The sequence below is a fragment of the Nelumbo nucifera genome, chromosome 5, assembly GCF_055504915.1.
Source record: "Nelumbo nucifera cultivar China Antique chromosome 5, China Antique-T2T, whole genome shotgun sequence".
NCBI lineage: Eukaryota > Viridiplantae > Streptophyta > Magnoliopsida > Proteales > Nelumbonaceae > Nelumbo > Nelumbo nucifera.
The window spans coordinates 37,308,628-37,329,892 of NC_142653.1; the positions used below are offsets into that span (position 1 = coordinate 37,308,628).

At 35.4% G+C, this 21,265-nt stretch overlaps 1 protein-coding gene across 2 annotated transcripts; it reads left to right on the plus strand.

Moving 5' to 3' along the window:
- Positions 1–5,237: 5,237 nt before the first annotated feature.
- LOC104606728 (ras-related protein RABC1-like) lies at positions 5,238–17,620 on the plus strand. Of its 2 annotated transcripts, none has more exons than XM_010272071.3 (7): positions 5,238–5,465; positions 5,600–5,757; positions 7,332–7,400; positions 9,094–9,159; positions 15,509–15,630; positions 15,771–15,899; positions 17,261–17,620. In XM_010272071.3, the coding sequence occupies exons 2-7, from the start codon at positions 5,622–5,624 to the stop codon at positions 17,366–17,368; spliced, it is 630 nt and encodes a 209-aa protein (XP_010270373.1). In that variant the 5' UTR covers positions 5,238–5,465; positions 5,600–5,621; the 3' UTR covers positions 17,369–17,620. The 2 variants fall into 2 exon arrangements, with proteins under 2 accessions (XP_010270373.1, XP_010270374.1); XM_010272072.3 differs by having other exon boundaries at positions 5,245–5,465; positions 5,611–5,757.
- The last annotated feature ends 3,645 nt before the right edge of the window (positions 17,621–21,265 follow it).

Genomic DNA, 21,265 nt, shown 5'->3' on the forward strand with positions numbered 1-21,265 from the left:
CGGTTCTATTTCCGGTTCGTTTTTAAAAACCATGATATGAGATACATGGATTCAAAAAGTGTGGACGCCTATAGAATGCTACTGTGGGTGTGGACTAGTCCAGTGACTGGTCTAGTCTACACAATTTGTCCATAATTCAGAACAGTTGTGGGCTCTGGTGCGGTGTGGATTGATCCCTGCCACAGGGTGTGATTCACACCCACCAATTTTTCATTCACATTAAAAATGCAAAAAAATTAAATAACAGATTAAAAAATACAAAAAAATTAAAAATAACATACCTGTGTTTGCAGTAGATTCAAAGAAATTGACAGAAATTCAAAGATACGATGTGGAGACAAAAAATTGTGATTAGAGAGAATTGCCCCCCCCCCCTTTCCTCCAAAACGATGAGCTATGGGAACATACTTGTGTTTCTCCAATACTGCGACTCTGCGAGAAGATGCCCTGTTTTCCAGATTTGTGGGAATTGTGAGTGAAGAGAGAATAGGTCCGCCCTGTTTTCCAGAACTGAACACACTGTGTGGAGATACAACTTTAGCACCCTGTTTTACAGTGACGATTCAGGAAAGGAAGGATGTGGAGAAAATAATGGGTTATTTTCTAATTATAGAAAAGGATAGAAGTAGCATGTTGGCTTTGGATTTGTGTTAGAATTGTGATAAATTTGGATGATAATGTGGCATGTTTTCCTTCCTAAATTATTGGGGAAAAAGGGAGATTGCCATGCTGACATGGCAACTTCTAATGTTTCTAAAGGGAATCTTGTACTTCCTCTAAAATTGCTTGGTTGGGATAATCAAGTAAAGAGAGAGCTGCTGACATGGCAAGCTCAACTATACACTAGTGGGGACCCATGCGATGCACGGGAAAATCTAAAAGATTGAATAATTTTATTTACTATTAATTAACTAACAAATTAATAATCAAAATTTGATGTTAATTAACTAAAAAGCATTCAAGTTATTGTTAATATTTAAAATTTTAATAATTACATGTTTTTATTTAATGTTGATTGATTCACATAATATATTTTTTGTTAATTTAATATGAATAAATAATTTTATTAATCATTTGTCACAATTTTAATAATTGTTATTATTTTTATTATTTCTAAATAAATTATTGATTAAATTTAAATAAATAAAAATAATTGCAAAAGTTAATCTTTTTATTAATTTCACTAATAATTAACAATTATATAGGAATGGCAATGGTGCAGGGTTTGGGACAAGTCACCCCCCCTTGTCCATACCTTGTAGTGAAGACACTCAACCCCATCCCCACTCTATCCCTAGTGTCGAGCGGGTTTAGGCCAATGCACCCACTTCCCTAGGGATGGCAATTTTCCCCATCTCCGATAAAAACCCAACTTCCCCGGTGTTTTGGCAGGGCGGGGACAGGGATTAATAGGAATCCAGATCGGGGTTGGGGGTGGGGATTGAGGTCCCCGCCCCGCCCTAACCCTGATATGTACACACACACACACACACACACACACACACACACACACACACACACATATATATATATATATATATATATATATATATATTATTTATATTATATATATCAAAACATATTTAAAACATTATTTATAATTTATAATTTTTATTTATTTAAAAAAATACTATTATCTAAAAACATTTCGGGGATTCGGGTCCCTACGAGGAACCAATCCCCGTCAGGGATCGAGGATGGAGGACAAATTTTATCCCCGATGGGGATGGGAGTTAATTTCAGAATCATGGTCGGAGATAGGGAATATGATCCCTGGCCCGAACCCACCCCATTGCCATTCCTACACTTCCCATCAAGGATGGGGAATCCTTGAATTTTTCCCCACCTTGTCCCTAATGTCAAGAAGGTTTTAGGGCAAGGAACCCACTCCCCATCAAGGACAGGGAATTCTTGAGTTTTTCCCCGCCCCACCCCGATGCTGGGTGGGTTCAGGGCAAGGCACCTACTCCCCATCACTCTGTCAAGGATGGGGAACCTTCGAGTTTTCCCCATCCTGTCCCCGATGTTGGAGCGGGTTCAGGGAGATGCCCCCACTCCTCGTCAGGGGTGGAAAATCCTCAAATTTTTCTTACCCTGGGGTAACCACCTAAAATAATCTAATTTGTGGTTATTTTACAAATAAGATTATGTGAATTTGAGGGTATTTTAAGAATTAGATTATAACAATTTGGGATACTTAATAAATGGAATTATGGGACCATAAGATTTTAAGAACTTGAGAAAAACTTAGAGATATTTTAAAATTCGATATTAAATCTAGGGATATTTTACTAATTTACCGTCAAATTCGAGATCAGGGAAAACTTGGGGCAAAAATATTTTCCCCATCCCTACCCCTCCTTGCCCAATCCCCATTTAAGATAGGGAAAACTTGCCCCCGTTCGGGGTGGAGTGGGACAAGGCCCCAATTTTATAGGGGAAAATTACCACCCCTACAATTATAATTAATGAAAAATATAAAGTTAACATATCAATGATTAAGATACTTAATCACTTAATAAATGGTCAGAGATTAATATATTATCTAAGTTAATATAACTAATTAATTTTAAGCTAATTAAATTATTAAATATTAAAAACTAAATTAATATAAAAATTTAATTAACCGTGTCTAAGTACATTTAATCTAACTGTAGTTTGGTAATAATGAATAAAATTAAATTAACATATTATTTGTATTATCCTAATTAATCATTTTACCCTTTAGCGTTAGTTAATTATAATGTGATTTAATTACATTTATGTGGTTAATGTGTAATAATTACATTGACATAATATTAATCAATTATCATAGCTTAACATTAAATTTGTCACCATTTAACGTTGATCAATGTTAATTTAATTACAACTAATCAGTGTGATTTAGGCTTAAAAAATCAATGTGATTTAATGATTCTCACAACTTAACCAATGCAGCATTGCGTGTAGGTGAGATGACCCGACCCGTTAAACCCAGAATCTTCACCAATGTAAAGAAATGTTTCACTTTAATATTCCGAGTGATCCGCATTTTCAAACAAAAGAGATGCCACAGTTTTCTGATAATAAATTTATTACTCAAAAAAGTTATGTAATTATTTTCAATAAATAAATAATTTTTATAATTAATTTGTTTACTATAATTACGGTAAATAAAATTTTATTTAAACAAAATTTTCAAGTAAATAGTTTATTGTAATTATGGTAAATTAATTTTTAATTTAAACAAAATTTTAAAACAAAAAATACTGTAAATAGTAAATAACATAAATGGGTCGGATATGAAATGGATATAACAAAGATATAATCCATTTTAATCATCATGTGTTACCCGCATTGCATCTACAGTGATCGCTCGAATGGGCGACCACAGTAGGTGAAGCTGGTCTAACACAGTGCGATGCATGGACCTGGTGATGATTTCCATTTCATAGTGATCATTTCCAACTAACAGAGTGCAGTGGAAGTATGCTGGAGAATATATGAATGATTCACCTGAGATGGAGGTTTCAAACCAATAGAGGTATGCTAGTAGTGATTTCCATGTGTACTACTCCAAAATCGCTCAGAGAACAATGGAGTGGAGGTGTGCTGGCAGTTCAAATTACTTGGATTGTTGAACTACAAGATAAGAAAATAATACGTTAGCAATACAATGGGGCTCCCTTGTATGCATTTTGTATGTATTTAGCAATACAGTTCCATGTTTTTAAAATTTTTGAAAAAATAATACAAATTTTAACATAAATTAAATAATATATACAAAAAATTAAAAAATATTTTAAAATTTTATTTTATATAAATTTTAATGTATACAATTGTTTATATATGTAATAATAAAATAAAATTATATATACTAGTATATTATATATTTATTATATATATGTATAATATACATATTATATATATATATTTATAATATATAAATATATATGGGTCATGTCAGCATGCGGGCCATGGGCAGCACAACTCGCTCAATCATATTGGCCCATGGATCTAAAATCCTAAGCCTGACACAACCCATACAATTGTGCCTGACATGGCTCACAGTCCGTCATGCCGAATCGTGCCAAGCTGCGAACGACACCCATGTTCCCTATTCACAGAGGGGATGGGTTGTGGGGCGGGCTCTGTGTGAGTAGGGATGTCAATGGATTGGGTTAAATGGTAAACTCGCCTGACCCAATCCTATAGGATCAGATTAGGGTAAAGTATATTTGGTTTAGGATCGGGTTAGGGTTTTGATTCTTTGACCCGAGTTAGATTGGGTTCAGGTTTTGGCTGACCCACCCCATTGGGTTATGATACTTTGCATATGTATCAAGTATTCTTATAATTTTTTAACTTATAACTATATAGGCTTAAAGTTTTTAATGTAGTTATACCTTGATTTTGATTCTCTTCATTTTTTCTTAAAATGGAAAAATAACACCTTAGAATCTATAAAACAATTTTTTTATTTAAATTAATATATTTTAGATCTTCAAAATGTATTAAAAAATACATTCAAAACTATACGGATCAAATCGGGTTAGAAACGAGTTAAACTCTATACGGTCGGATCGGTTTCGGATTAGAGTGATGGAGGCTCGGATTAGAAATTTAGAATTGAGGCAAACCCGTGCCGAGCTCGACCGTTGACATCCCTATGTGTGAAGATCCCATCCCATGTCGGTTGGGTTGACTTGCATAGTGATGACTGTGATGAGTGATGAGATGCGCAAGAGAGATGTTTAATTGGCTACCTTACGGGCTTCAGTTCAGAAAAAGTAAAACATTCGTTACATTCCAATCCAACGGTTTCCTGTCGTGATCAAATGAGGATGCCACCGCCTGTGGCCGCTGTGGCGCCCCAGGTTGTTCAATAGTTTTGGGTGGGCCCGCCGGATCCCACATTTGCTTGGTAAGTGCCAGGCTGGCAGGCTGTCCGCATCTAACCGCATTTAACTACTTAAAACTTTACACGTGGCTTATGACCTGGTCTCCACTTGTTTCTTAATCTCACAACCTTTCCCTTTTGTCACCTGGCAACTAAGTCAAGCAATATGTAACCTCCACGTGGCAGAATATTACGCGTTTTGTCAGTGGCGCGACCTGTACTGTAAGTCATCAAGAAAGGTCAGACTCCATTTATGAACCGTCCGATTTCCAGATTAACGGTCAGTGCGTCATGGAACATTGTAATAGGATAGTTCCTGAAGTACCAAACTGGAGTAATTTAACAAACAATTGGCGGAAGGCGGAAGGCGGAAGGCGGAAGACGGAAGACCAGATTCTTGATTCTTCTTTGGTTAACAGGAACAGCTGAGAGGACTTTTTGAAGCTTTCTTTGCCTGTCTGCAACCTCTCTTTCTTGTGCTCCTGCTTTATTTACTTCTTATCTTTCTTCGATGTATCTCTCTTTTACATCTCTTGAGATCTGAGTTCCTTCATCTTCAAATTTATACAGATTCGAAATATAACAGGTACACGAATATAATGATCTCTGATTTTTTCTCATTGTTTCCCCGAGATTGATAAGCATTTTGATTTTTCTGTTCTTGTGAGGATTTTATTGTGATTTGCTCATATTGTATAATTTAGTTGAGATTTGTTTTAGGATTGTTTCAGGGGAGAACTCGATGGATTTGTCAACGAGTCAACCTGAATTTGATTATTTGTTCAAGTTGTTATTGATTGGAGACTCTGGAGTTGGGAAGAGCAGTCTTCTTTTGAGTTTCACTTCCGATACCTTCGAAGATCTCTCTCCCACGATTGGTGAGTTTTGCCCTGAGCCATTTTCTCTTTCCATAATGGAATCTTCTTTTGTTCTTTTTTAATGTTTATATGGTATTTTATTTCTTTTCGTTGGATATTTATTAAAAGATACTGCAGTGTAGCTTTTTTTTTTTTTTTTTTTCTGAGTGGGTGAAGGAAATGAAAAAAAAAATTATGATTTTTCATTGGCTGGAATTTCTAAGTTCCAGCGTTATAAATCTAGAAGTGCAGATCAAGCACAGAACTTGTTACTCATGTATAAGTGTTAGGAGGTTCTGTTTTAAAAGGTATTAAGTCTTAAATGGTTTAAATTTTGAAGATTAAGTAGCTAAAGTAGTCATCTATCTATCTATCAAAAAGTAGCTGAAGTAGTCTCTTCTACATATTCTTGCAACTAGTTAATTTTTATTCGTATTACGAAGAGTAAAAATCAATTATCCGGATTCATCTAGACAACTTGATGTGCTTGAGAAACTTCTCCTGTAGTAGAGGAAAAGTTTTCTCCCCTTATGTGAGGAATGTAATTAAGACTGATGGCAGTTTGGCATTGAGATTTACATGAGGAATCCAGACTTGTGACAAATTCAACTTTTAAATTCCTCGTTGTCATGAATACATATTAAACCCTTCAATACCACATCTGATATTACTCGTACTTTTAAGTTTTATCTATCAAGAGCACATTCCATAAGTTGAAAGAGAGTTGGGATGTCAATGAGCATGGTCCCAAGACTTGATAAATTTACTTTCTTGATGTTCCGATTATCTTTGTCAAGTGATAAGTTACTGGAAAGTTATTTTTCTTATTTGGTGAAGGATGGTGCACAGATGAGTCAACCATCCAGGGAAAGTTTCAAACTTCAAATAATCTCAATATGGTTTACACCATTGAACTCCTCAGTGACAAGAGCTCAATGTGTATAGAAACATTAATACTGTTATATGGTAGGTTATACTTTACTAGTGACTACTTACGAAATTCTTTCCTCCTAGATCCTGCAATGAAGATCTTGTAAGGTGCTTCTTAGGATTTTACCTCAACCTTCTGAATCACCCTATTCTCTCTTCATTGTGACTGGAACCCCCCTACATTCCATGGAAAAATCCCAGTCCACATACAAGGATCATTATCCGATATCGGTCCCAGCTATACATGGTGTTGGCCTGTTGGGATGGATGGACTGGATATTTCTATCAGACTAGGACCTGCATTAGCTTGCTTGTCAGCCACCCAAGGTTTTACTTTCACTTTGGCAAGAAAAAGGTCAAAATTGTCTTACTAGTTTCACAATGGATGAAGATGGTTGAAAAGTTTATATGTTCCATATTTATAATAAAAGTCAGCATGTGGAGATGAATCTTTTAATCATCTGCCCTTTTGGATTGATATTTTCAAAGCAGATTCGTAGAAATTCCTTTGCCTCAACGGAAAGTAGAAGACACGCTTTCTTGTATTTTGTTAAGCACTAGAAGGATTTCTTTTTCAGTTGACTACTTTCATGTATACTAGTAACTGCTTCTGTTTGTTTCCATTATCACCTAATTTGCATTTCCTTTCCTCTTTTGGTCTGTAGGTGTGGACTTCAAGGTGAAACTAGTCAACCTTGGTGGGAAAAGGTTGAAGCTTGCAATATGGGATACAGGTAATGTTTTTCTTCTTGCATGTTTCTTAGCATTATTTTTTTTTTCATTTATAGAGTTATTTGCAATCATCAGTATCATCTCGATCAATATTGTGTATATATCATTTTTCCAAAGTAACTACTAGTGTCTCTAGTGCTTGGAGAAGAAAAATTATCTGATTTTGCAGCTATATCTTTGGGAATTGACATTTGGTACAAAGGATTTATATTATGCTGTTAAGTGGTAAAAAATGATCACATATGGAAGACAAAAAGAAGAAATTGTTAAGCATTGTAGGCTACTAGTTTAGAACCACTAGCATGGAGCATGGCATTATTATTATTTTTGTTTTTTGATAAGTGAAAGTATTGCATTAATATGAATATGAAGGGGGTCAGAAGCCCACCAAAGCATGACGTTGTCAATAAGTAGTCCTAAATTTGCTCCCAGTCAAACGGCAGTTTGGATAACTAGCATGAGCAGATTGGCACACATAGAACTGCCATGTGAGAAGGGGAAACGTCTTTATTGCTAGAGAAATTGACTCAAAGTACATATGTGGGTGTTTTTATGGACAGGTGCTGAACTAGACCCTTCTCTAGAGTACCCTTAAATTTTATGATTTGTAACATTTTCAATTTTTATGGAAGATCTTAGACTGGATAATGTTACTAAACCCATCAAGGAATTGGTGAATTTGACATAGCCAAATAATGGGTCCCAATTTAGGGATATATCTAGGAATGTTGGATCACTTGAAGAATGGATGAAGGCTACAGTCATTGTGAAGCGATCCACCCCTCCTGCAGTTGGAAACAATATTTTAAAGTGTCTTCAACTAGATGACTATAAAATTCCCACCAGTGGATGGTTGATATGAGTTATTGATCTTGGTTTGCAAAAGCATATATATTACTATCAAGGTTTAAAATATCGATACAGGCCGATATGCCGGTAGGGGTGTATCAGCCTTTATTGAAGCTCGCCCACCTTTTTTTTTTCTTTGAAACTGGTTCAGAGGGGTCGGTCTAAGGCTGGTCTACCCCCTGAACCAGGTCATACCCTGATATGACCCCTGTAGGGGCATATCGTTAAGCCAATGATACGATATGATATGTGATGTTTCACTTAATAAATACATACACGTTGTTTCTATATATCCATCTTATATTAACATAATAGAGATTCATCCCCTAGTTTTTTGTAGGCCTATGAAATGTTGTTTTTATTTGCCTTTAATGTTTGATTTTCTCATATTTGTTCACTACACTTTTATTGTTTTTCTAGTTGCTACACTAACTAGAGAAACAAGATAATCATAAAAGAATAGGGAGACAAAACAAACTAAAAACAAGATCTTTTATATAAATAATCATGATCGATGCCCAGGAGACAAGGCACTCCATTGTCACCCAGCCTCAACTTAGAGCCTAACAACAATGGTGCAAGACACATTTGACAGTTGTGGCCTATGACCAAATATTTCTCTTATTTCTTTCCTAATCTCTGAGTTATACATATAAAGTTTCTTTATCAAATACCAGAATCTGAACTACCACTTACTTGATGATGTTGCTTTCTTGTTTTTCTTTTCTAGTGACAATAATGACAAATTTTCCTGTTGGTCATTTTCACCCAGCCTTCATCTGGAGCCATCAGATATTATTTTCCACAATATAACTAAACAGGTTTATCTGTAATTTCATTGTCCAGCTGGTCAGGAGAGATTCAGAACATTAACAAGCTCATACTATAGAGGAGCACAAGGGATCATAATGGGTACATTATTTTCTGTTCCTTGATATTTCTTGTACCTGTGGATAATGTAATTTATATTGTAATTATTATTCTTCTCATTATTTTTTATATCATTTGCATTGTTTTTCCTTTCATTTGTTTTTTATGTCAAAACTGCATTTCATGACCATTTTTTTTTGTTTATGATGTTTTCTGCATACATAAATTGGAAAATGGTTGCCATTTTCTCTGTTGTTTTTCTTTTTGTAGTGTTATATATTTCATAAATAGTAATTACATTATAACTCCTTACAGCCATAAGCCATTTGAGATTTTCTAAGTTTATCATAATACATAACATGTGTCTAGTGAATCAGGGATGGTTCAAAGTATCGATGTGTCTATTGACTCTATTTGAATGCTGATTTGTCGTAACTATATGAATCAAAATGCTAAACAGGACACCTAGTGGCTCTTATTTTGTTTTGTTGGAAAACCATATAAAACTGTTAGGAGATTTGGGATAAGATCAATTATGGTTCTAACAAAAAAAAAGTTGTTATTATGATAAGGATGAGATGGAGAGTTTGAGGTGGCCCAAGATAATTTAGGATAGAATTTAGATATTTTTTTATCTATACAAGAGTCTCTTACACTTCTCTGTTTAAGTTGTAATAATCTGATTATCTTAGTAATGCGATATTTTCAACCTTCTCTGATATTTCACATGGTATCAGAGCTGGAGGAGGTTTATCAAACTAGAGTTCTCTCAAAGTTCTTCCCATGTTTCCAGTGGGTGACCTGCATCTTTGCCACCCGTCGTGTGTAGTTTCATACTTAGCTCTATTCATTTATTTATTTCCATATCTTAAATTTATTTTGTGTTTATACTTAAAATAGTTATCTCCATATCTAACTCTTTTACTCATCCTCATCTGTGTGCGACACCCACCAATGCTCTCCTCTGCATCTGCAAAGACAACAACGACTTTCCAACTTTTTAACTAGTTTCTACTCTTTCTTAGACTCTTACAGCATAGCACCAGCACCGGCCTGAACATATCTCTCTCAAATTGCCATCTCTGGTAGAACAATAATCTGCATTATAAACCATTGTCATTCCTTCCTGGGAATATCACTACTTGAACAGAGTCACCCTGCAACAAATTTGGAGCTTTGGCAATGATCCATCTCTTCTTCATGGATCTCCTCTACTTCTTTTACAGTTTCATTCTCATACTCTTGTTCAATTTGGTCTCATAGGGCTCTGTTTGCAGAAGACACATCTATCAGCGGATGTCTGATCGATTGGAAGAGGTCTCACCATCAAAGACCCAATATTAGATGCCATTCTCCTCTTTGTTGCCCCTCTATCAACTTCTGCACAACACACCTCTTAAAACTAAATTGGACTCAAGCTCTTAGTCATCCATCGTTCTTCCTATCTTTCCTTCTCCTTAGTCTGCAAGCACTTTCTCTCTATCAATGCTTGTTCCTCTCATCATCATGTTCATGTTTGTGTTCGTTGTTTTTAGTTCACGATGATGGCTCCTGATCTATCAGGCAAGGATGCAGAGCCATTGTGGTGATTTGCTTGTTGTTGCTCTCAAGCTTTATTTCTTTGTCATTGTTATGCCAAAACCTTACAAATTTCTGTTTGCTCTTGGTCATTGATCATCAGTTGTCCATCTCTTGTCTTGTATTTGCTTCATCCATGACCCAACATGACAACAATAGGAACTTCTTTTACCATAGCTTGAAATTTGGTCCTTTTGTCACTGCTCAGCCTTCGTTTCTTCTGGTTTTTCGGGACTGACTAGAACACCTCTTCTCTACAAGATTTTGTGGCTGAAACCATCTCTCTTGGACATCCTCACTCGGGTTTTTCAATGGACTTTGCAAAAGGATATATGCTTCCATCCATTACTAGTGTTGGTGTTTTCTAATCTAGTCGATCCGTCAACATGATACTTTATAGTGTAAACCCACTTACACCAAATTGGTTCCTTTCCAGCTGGTAAGTCAATTATGTTCCAGGTATTATTTTTATAGAGTGCTTCTATTTCAGCCCTCATAGCATCTCCCCGTTTTGGTTTGGCTAGGGTTTCGATTATTGACGTTGGGATTGGTTGAGAGGAAATGGAGGCTAGAAAGGAATAGTAGAATGGAGACAATGGGCCGTAAGAAAGATGTTTGGAAATACAATAAGCCATACATTTCTGCTTACCTTTTCTCACAATAATGGGAATATCAAGGTCTGGAAATGGGGGTGTTGGTGGTAGAGGTGTCAGACGTATCCTCTCTTCAATGATCAGAAGTGCTTGAGACTTAACTAACTAGAGATGTAGGAACAACTTGTGTCTACCTTAATCTTTGCCGCTGGTACCACCTCTGGAGACTAGGATGAGTGGTAAAAATAGGAGGACTAGTAGGAGGGGGAGGAACAGGAATAGGAGATCTAGAAGGAGAGGAACCTTCCATGAGAGTGGGAATAACTATGGAAGGCTAAACACAAGACTCAACCGGAGCTGGCAAAGGAAGGGATGAAGAAAATAGTTCAGAATTCTTCCCCTCAAAAGGATGACTATAAAAGGGAATTGATTCTGCAAAGGTGACATCCATGGAAACAAATCGAGAACCACTAATGGGATCAAAACAACAATACCCTTTTTGTGTGTAGGCATAACCAAGGAAGATACACTTCTGAGCCTTGGGTTCAAACTTATGTCTCTTGGAACTAGGAATGTGGACATAACAAGTGCAACCAAAGACACAAAGAGGAATGAAGAATACCTCAACATTGGGAAAGAGGACACCAAAAGAGGATTTTATCTCCAAGACTCGGGAAGGCATAGGATTAATAAGATAAGTGGTTGTTAAAACTACATCACTCCAAAATTTCACAGGAACATGGGTAGCAAAAAGAATACTCCTTGCAACTTCCACAATATGTTTATTTTTCCTCTCTGCTATTCCATTTTGCTGTAGAGTATGCGCACAAGAACTCTGATGAACAACCCCAAATTTTTCAAAATAGGATAGGTTATCAAAATATTTCTTAGCATTGTTTGATCGAAATATTTTGATGCAAGTATCAAATTGAGTGAGGATACATTCGTGGAATTGTTGCACAAACACTTTATCCACAAGACTTGGGAAGATACGGTTAATAAGATAACTTGGTTGTTAAAACTGCATCACCCCGAAATTTCACAGGAACACAGGTAAAAAAAGATTACTCCTTGCAAGTTACACTATATGTCTATTTTTCCTCTCTACTACTACATTTTGTTGTAGAGTATGGGCACAAGAACTCTGATGAACAACCCCAAAATTTTCAAAATAGGAGGTAAGGTCCTTCTCAAAATATTCCCTAGCATTGCCATTGTCTGAATGGAATATTTTGATGCAAGTATCAAATTGAGTTAGGATATATTCATGGAATTGTTGCACAAGTTTAGGCTCTTAAGCACGAGAGCGCATAAAGTAGATTCGGGTATATCGTGAAAAAATCATCAATAAATAGGATAAAATATTTATGTCCACCCATACAAGGTAAATGGTAAGGCCTCCACAAATCGGAGTGAACAATATTAAAAGGAATAGTCAATCTTTTATTGCTTGTAGGATAAGTGTTCTTACAATGCTTTGAGAACTCACAATGTAGACTTGACAAACTTATTCCTTTAAATAGTTCTAGAAACAATTGATTCAATGAAGAAAAGGATAAATGGCCTAAACAATAATGACATAACATAACACAACTAGTGGACTTTGAAACAAAAGTAGCTCTTTGAGGTTGTACTTGGCTTTGCTCAAGCATGTCTAACAGATATATCCCATTCACCTCATGGTCACTCTCAATCACTTTCTGAGATTTCATGTCTTCAAAAACACAACATAAATGATAAAAGGTCAAACTACAATTCAAGGATTTAGTTAAATTACTAACTAAAAGCAAATTGGTGTTAAGTTTAAACACATAAAGAACAAATGATAAGGTCAAGGCATGTGAGGTCTTGATGCCTCCCTTTCCTGTAATAGGGGCAAGAGAGCTATTAACAAGGGATATTTTGTCCCGACTAGAAAGAAGCTGGTAAGAGGTGAACAAGTGTGAAGCACTAGTCATGTGGTTAGAGGCACCATAATCAATTTTCCAAGGGATTTTATAAGTACCTAAGATAGAAGCATGATTTGTTGTGGCATGAATACCTGAGTGTGCATATGTAGAGGAAGGAATGGTCTCTGATGAACTAGATGTTGTAGCAGTAGAGTCCAAATGATTACTGATTATTCGACCACTGCTAAGTAATTTTCCTGCATCCACTTTCATAGGTAGGGTCGTCCTCCTTTGGTTTTTTCTTGCTCCCAGTAATGTACCCCCATTTCTTTCTAGTACACACACATTTTAATTGATTGAGATCAGGATAAATAATTGGTTCCATCCAACTTCACAGTGGTCACTACCCTTAACAAAGTCTCCATAGACCCCCATGTCCAAACCTAGAATTTGTGGAATATTTGGTTTCTCCTCTAGTTTGCTTCATTGAATGAATGAATGCAAACGGAAATCAAATTAAGGATTTAGTAGGCTGGATTTGCTATTTCAAGCAAAGAATTGCTCTTCAATCACCCAAAACTAGGGTTTCACAGGACTTGCCAGGATGAGAGAAGGAGAGAAAGCTCAGTCACTCCTACCAAAGGTTTCAGAACTCTATCCAACATAAACAGCCCTTCATAGAAACCAAACAGCTCCCCTTTGATCCCCAAGTGCCAGCTTCAAAATGTCTCTAGGACCTATAACAAGATTTCTCTAGTTATATAAGGTTTTTGGGAAAAAAACTCCAAGAACCTGCCTTGGGCTTCAACTAAGGATGAAAGTCTCTACAAAACCTCTCCAAAAACCCTCCAAACTGGGCTACATAAGCTGCTAATTGATCAGCCAATCAGTTTTTCATACACACTGTGTATGGGCTAAGAAAGGAGAAAGATGTTGAAGGTGAGAACCTGCTCTGATACCAAGTTGTGAAATACACCTGCAGTAGTTCAGAAAAATATAGAAAAGAAAAGATTTCAGCAAGAGCTTGTGGAAGAAGAAGAAGAGAGGAAGAGAGTAGAAAAGATCTTTGATCCCTTCTCTAATCCCCTCAAGCTGTCTTTTATTTCTAAATCTAAAAATGGAGTACAGTTCCTTAGATGCCCTTAATAGGGCAGCCGACACTAAAGAATTAATAAAACAAACAAAGAAAAGGCCCATAACTAAAAGAGCATAAACTTAAACATAACTTAAAAGGAATAAAACCACTAAGGATTCAGCCCATTCTCACTACAGAGACATCTGCACATTGCAGCAGTTTTGTCAAACACATGCAGATCTGTGATCCCCATGTGTTAGGAAATTTGAGATAAGATCAAGTTGTTATTATGATAAGGATGAGATGGAGAGTTTGAGATAGGTCAAGATAATTTAGGATAGAATTTAGATTGAGTATTTATCTTTACAAGAGTATCTTACATTTCTCTATTTAATTTGTAATCTGATTATCATCCTTAGTAATGCAATGTTTTCAACCTTATATGATATTTCACATAGACTCTTGGTTCTGGATAACATGGTGGAAATAAACATAAATAATGGGCTTTCTATCAGTTGATTTCCGTTATTTAAACCACATATTTTATTTGATGATCTCAGAGGGTTTTAAGTGAAGTCTGTATATGGAGAAACAGCGAGCTTGAAGCTTATATTGATGTTTCTTTTCCAATTGCTTTGACTTTTGTAAACCCTCTAGTTACGGATGTCAGTGGATTGGTTTAAATGGTAAACTTACCTTGGGTTTCAGGTTGGGTTTGGTGTGGGTTGTTTGCATTGGTAGCATTGAAACATTTGCAAATATAGCCTTCACTTAGTGTAAGGGTACCATTTATGGGAGGAGCAGGTCGGCTTTGGTGTCCCATTCTATTTGGTGAGGTTGATTCAGGTTAGGGCTTAGCAAAAATAACATGCCGGACCCAATCCATTGACATCCCTTCCTCTAGTATTTGATTCTATAGAAATAAAGCCTAATTCTGTTTCCATGAAGAGAGAACAAATGGTGTTGAATTTCCCAATGTTTGAATCTGATGATTGCACCGAAAGCATAAGATTAAGTCCATAAATTGATATCAAGTGTCCATCCTTCAATTCTATCTATCTAGATGCGAAGAGGTTTCTCTATTTGATCTTTAGAGGTAACCCTTTTGCATGTATTCCCAACACTGCATCTTCTATATCTACAACTTTTATTGTTGTCTTTTTAAATCAACCAATTTGTGTAAGTATATACATTATTGAAATTAAAAAATTCTTGTGCAAAAACCTGTAACTGTGTTCTTTTCTTGGCAACCACAGTTTATGATGTGACACGGCGAGAAACATTCACAAACCTTTCTGATGTGTGGGCAAAGGAAATTGACCTCTATTCAACCAATCAAGATTGCATCAAGATGCTGGTTGGAAATAAAGTAGATAAGGTACTTCATAAGATATACTGATCCTTATGTTTTTACTGAGCCTTTGAGGGGCAAGTTCATAACAAGAATTCTTTGATTGATACCAAAGAAAGGAACTATAAGCAACTTTCTTTTGTTTCATGTGCATATTTTTTTACCAGGAAAGTGAAAGGGTCGTCACAAAGAAAGAGGGAACTGAATTTGCTAGAGAATATGGGTGCCTCTTTCTTGAATGTAGTGCTAAAACAAGAGTTAATGTTGAGCAATGCTTTGAGGAGCTTGTTTTGAAGGTATGTGCAATGCAAACTTCTTTTGTCTCTTTTTTCCATGATTGCATAAACATGCAATTTCTAGAATTTGCCTTTAAAACTTGATCAAGAACATCTATAAATCTTCCTGATTATTCTAGAATTTATAGATGTTCTTGATCAATTTAATTATGCTGAACATCATTTCATTAATGGAATTGAATACAAACCTTTACTTTCAAGGACAGCAAACAAGAACAACAGAACTCAAAGCTGGTACCCAACAAAAAACTACTAGGAAAACCTTCAAAAAGGGGTAAAAAACAGACAAAGCAAAAGCCATACAAATAATGGTCCCTATGTAAGTGCTGCATTACAATGATATGGTATCTCCTGATCCTCTCCCCCAGCAAGCCCCACAGCAATTAGGTCAGAAGATCTGAGTCCTGCTGAACAATAGGATCAACCTAAAAGACTAGGATCTTGCCTCTCTGATGATTTGATTAAACCAAGGTTCAAAATATCGAAACGCCCGATATGCCGGTATGGGTGTATCGGGTGAATCGATACTCCTTTTGGTGGTTTTTTTTTGCCAACTGGTTCAGGGGAGCCGGTTTAGGTCTTCGCCACACCCTGAACCGGTCAGACCACCGATACACCCACTGTAGGGGCGTATTGGTGAGGTGCTGGAATGATACGTATCGGCCGATACGTGTCGATACTTTGAACCTTGGATTAAACCTTAACCTCCAGGGGCCTTGGGAATAATTTTTTATACTTGCTTCAGATCTTGTTATGTCTTTGTTCTTTTGCTTGCTTCAGGATAAGGGGTTCTGTTTGGATTGATGTTGTCAGACTGGAACCAAGCCAGAGAATTGAACCAGTGGGCAGGTTACCTTTTTGGGTCCTATTAGTTGGGGTGCAACTTAGGCAGGCTTGGGTCGGGCTTTTGTCAAAATTTGAATGAGCTAGGGCCAACCCAAGTTGCACCCGTACCTGTTGGCACTTTGGTGGTTTCCATGGTCAGAATTTGTCAGTGGGACGGTTAAGCATTAAAACCCTGTCCCAATGACATCCAGTTTTGTTCAATTCAAGTCAGGCAACAATGGTTAGCCTATTTCTGCCTGACCATGCAAAACAGCCAAAATACATCATATTCATGTTATTTAATAAAATCTGTTTTAATTTCATATTCTATTCATACTCCAAATTAGGCCTTAATGTTTGCACCGAATAAATAGATAATTGCACTTCCTCATCAAACAATCATGCTTCAAAATTGAACTAGTGCCATAGACTACCTTGCTGCTAGAGTTTGAAGAATATGCATGACTTTTTTCCTTAGTTTAACAGGCGAGTAGGTGGAATTTATAGCCTGTGATGACGGTTGTGGTGATATGCAGATATTGGATACACCGAGTCTCTTGGCAGAGGGTTCAACAGGCGTGAAAAGAAACATCTTCAAACAAAAGCCTCCACAGCCTGATCCATCGGCCAGTACTTGTTGCTAACGCTTGTAGCTAACACAATTTACCATCCATGATTTCTCCCATCTCCACATCCGACAACAGTGGTTCCTGCAGTGATAGTTGTGGTGTTGGTGTGCATGACAGTTTATTACTTGGTCTATTGGTCACTTATATGTACTATTTGTTGAATGGGAAGCTGTAAATTTGTTTTAATAGTACACTTCGTTGTGATTTTGTGATCTCAGACTCTAGAACTATTATGACAAGGAAATGTTCTTATTCTTAGCTTCTTTATATTTTAGGCTTTTAGCAATGTGAAATGCTCTTCAAGGCGGTGTGGATTACCCCAATGAGTACTCAAATTGTTGTTTTGAAGTCTCCAACTTTTATGTTTGTCAAATTCGGATACAACCTTATTCGATTTGATAAATATTTGAATTTGATCGATTATTTAATTCTTATATATAATATATAAAATATTTAAATATTTTATATAATATATGTATAATAATTAAAATATTTATTTGATATATTTATTAATTACCTAAAACAATTAATCCGTCAAATTTAAATCAAATAAAGTATTCGAATTCAAACATTGATTTTTAATATCCATCCGATATTGAATCGAATTCGAATGAAGGGAGAGTATTCATTTGTACGAATTGATTATTGGATTCATATTTGTTCATTGGAGTCTAATTCAATGAAGGAAAATATAAGTTCATTCTGTTTATAACTGGATCAAATATAGATCCATCTCTTTTTGTTCTTATAATGCATATTTAATTAATAATCCTGATGAAGGTAGGATTCAATCCCTAAGTCTCTACAACCAACCAAAAACTTTTCCAACCATGATTTTGAGAAAATCGGACTGGACTAGATGGTCATACCAGTTAACTTAGGAATTGGTCATGGATCCCAATATGGTTTTAGGGCCTGTTCGTTTTCTCTTATCTCTTATCTCTTAAAGTGCAATCATACAACTTTTTGTTTTTCAACGATGCCCTCAAAAAGATAAACAAAAACTCTCATATATGGGGTAAAAATGGATATTTGATAATTTCCAGAATTTAGAATTCAAACAACATTCTCTGCATTCAGAGTTCAAAGGAAAGAAAAGTTCACCAATACCAATATACCTCAATGTAATTATTGCACTTTCAGATGTTAGACTTTAGAGCAAACGAGCAGACCCTTAGACCCCAAAACCGTCCATTGAGGTCTGAAATAGATAGTTCACCACTCCAATGTTTAACAAACATCCACTAAGACAAAGTATAAAGTTAATGGGTGATTTGTTGACTTTTGGTCTAGCACCAAGGTTCCAATCTTGTAGTTTTTATTAGGGGTGCAATTGAGTCGAGTCGAGCCGAACTTTGCAATGTCTTGGCTTGGCTTGACTACGGTACTAATAGGGTTGAATTCGAGCTCAAGTTTAGATCAAAAACTTGAAAATGAATATATATTTATATTATATATATATATATTGTAATACATAGTATATTCTTAAATTATATATAAAATATAAAAATATATTTTACACAAAAATATATTTTTATAATATATTATCAAATATATTTTTATATTCTATAATACATGTGTATGTATGCATGTATGTATGTGTGTGTTAATTGAGCCAACCTCATGAGCTTTTGAGCCAAAGTTTCTATTGGTTGAGCTCAAGCTTGAATAACTAATCAAGCTTACCTCAAGGTTTGAAATCGATTGGAACTCAATTAGAAACAAATTCCAATGACCCTAATTGAACTTGAGCCCAAAATAATTCGGTTAGAGTTTGATTCAATTGCAACCTTAGCTTTTATACCAAGAAATTATAGCTTATGGTAATCAAATAAATTTAAGGGATTTTGAGTAGCTACATGTAAGGAGTAATGCTAATTTGAATTTGGAGAGACTATTAAAAAAATAGCAATATTTTCTTAACTAATACTACAAGAGTACTGGTTCATATTTTGTGCCATGTATAATTGCCAAAAACCATTTTGTTTCTAAATTTAAATGACATTTTGCAAAATAAATAATGAAATTTGTTAATTTGACAAAATCATTGATGTTTAAAATGTAATGAAAATGAGTAAATCTATGATGCCGGGATGACATGATATTGGAAGAGCTTTGACCAATCAACCCAGTGGTGTATTTGACAACTATCACCTGATTGGTTACCACTTTTATGACATTAGTTGATTGGTTATAAGGTTTCTTGGTATCATGCCTTCATAGTATCATATTCAAACCCAATAACAAAACCTGAAAATGAAAATAAAATTTCTTCTTTAAATAAACACATTGGTAACCTACAATGCCCTTTCATTGATCTAATTGTCACAAAACCTATATCCTAAACTAGCCATTATATTATGATCCTTGGATATCACTTTGTAGAGCTCTGCTCCAAGCCTTCTCTTTAATTTATGAAGAAACCCCTTAAACTATCCCTATGTTTTAGAAATTGGATTATACACTCTACGTCTATGGTCTTCACTTCAAGAACTATTTCCTTAGGGTGATTAGTGAGAATGTAGTCATCTTCTATGAAGTATGCATTTATGTTGACAAAGATTTTTTTGCTCAGTCAAATCATAGAATAGGTACCCAATAAAAATTTTGGGGTAGCCTACAAATAGGCACTTCATTGTTCTAGATTCTAGTTTGTCAGTACTTACCTTTTTTACATGTGTTTGACAACTCCAAGTTTTCAAGTGTCAGACATTTAGTTTCTTATTGATCCAGAGCTCATAGGGAGTCTTTGGAATCGACTTGGTTGGAATCCAATTTAACAAATATATCTCAATTTCTAATGCATAACCCCAGAACGATATGAGTAACTCTAAGAAAATGAGTAAGGAAAAAACCCGTGTTTGATTCCTTCTTCAAATACACCATTTAGTTGTGGTGTAGCCAGAGGGGTTAACTGTGAAACAATTCCATTTTACCTAAGGTAGTCCCTAAATTCATCTAAGAGATATTCATCTCCTCGATCTATTTGATGGGCTTTGATCTTCCTGCCCAATTACTTCTTAACTTATTGTTTAAATTCCTTACACTTTTCAAAGGAATCAAATTTGTGTGGCATCCGGTATATGTACCCATACCGAGAAAAATCATCAATAAAGGTGATGAAGTAGACATATCCACCTTGTGCCCTTACGTTTATATTACCTATGGATCTTTGGGATTTTCTAGTAAATGGACATTTAGTAATTTTGCACTATAGGCATAGTTCATAATTTTACACATTTTTTAATTTTAAAATACCCAAAGGACCATTCTTAACAAATCTTGTGATTATTTCTTTGTTAATATGGTTAAGTCTGAAGTGCCATAAGTAGGTAGGGTTAACAGTTTCACAAATTCTTTTCATGAGAACGGTGGCTGTAATTTGTCCAATAACATTAGATTCTAAGGAAAGCTACAATATATAAAGACCATTCTCTATTTCTCCAACAACAATGATTTTGTTATTCAACTTAATGGTAATCTTATTATTGAAAAACAAGAATATCCATCACTACTAAGTTTAGAGATAGAAATTAAATTTCTTTTTAATTGTAAAATATAAAAACAATCTTTTATAAAAACTAAAACTCCCCCCTAAAAACTTACTCTACTATGCATATGGATGTAGTTTTAACATTTGATGACATCTCCATGTAAAGTACCACCTTGCTATTACTCACATTTTTTCTTTCTTTGAATCCTTGCAATGTGTTACACACATGAATAGATGCACCTAAGTCAATACACTAGGAAAAAGCAGAAGTAACCAACAAATTGAGTTTTATCACATAAGTTTCGGTTTTACCTTTGATAGGTTTTTTCTTAATGGATTCCATGTACTACAAGCAGTTTGCATGCAATAATGATACTTGTCGAATGATTTGTCTCTCTTATTCATTGGGGTGCCCCTGC

What these genes read in the sequence shown, in the direction of transcription:
- LOC104606728 (XM_010272071.3), top strand. Translation starts at nt 5,622, where the DNA reads ATGGATTTGTCAACGAGTCAACCTGAATTTGATTATTTGTTCAAGTTG. An exon ending in GCTTGCAATATGGGATACAG is followed by an intron (nt 7,401 to 9,093) that starts GTAATGTTTTTC and finishes TTCATTGTCCAG; the next exon opens with CTGGTCAGGAGAGATTCAGA. An exon ending in TTGAGGAGCTTGTTTTGAAG is followed by an intron (nt 15,900 to 17,260) that starts GTATGTGCAATG and finishes GGTGATATGCAG; the next exon opens with ATATTGGATACACCGAGTCT.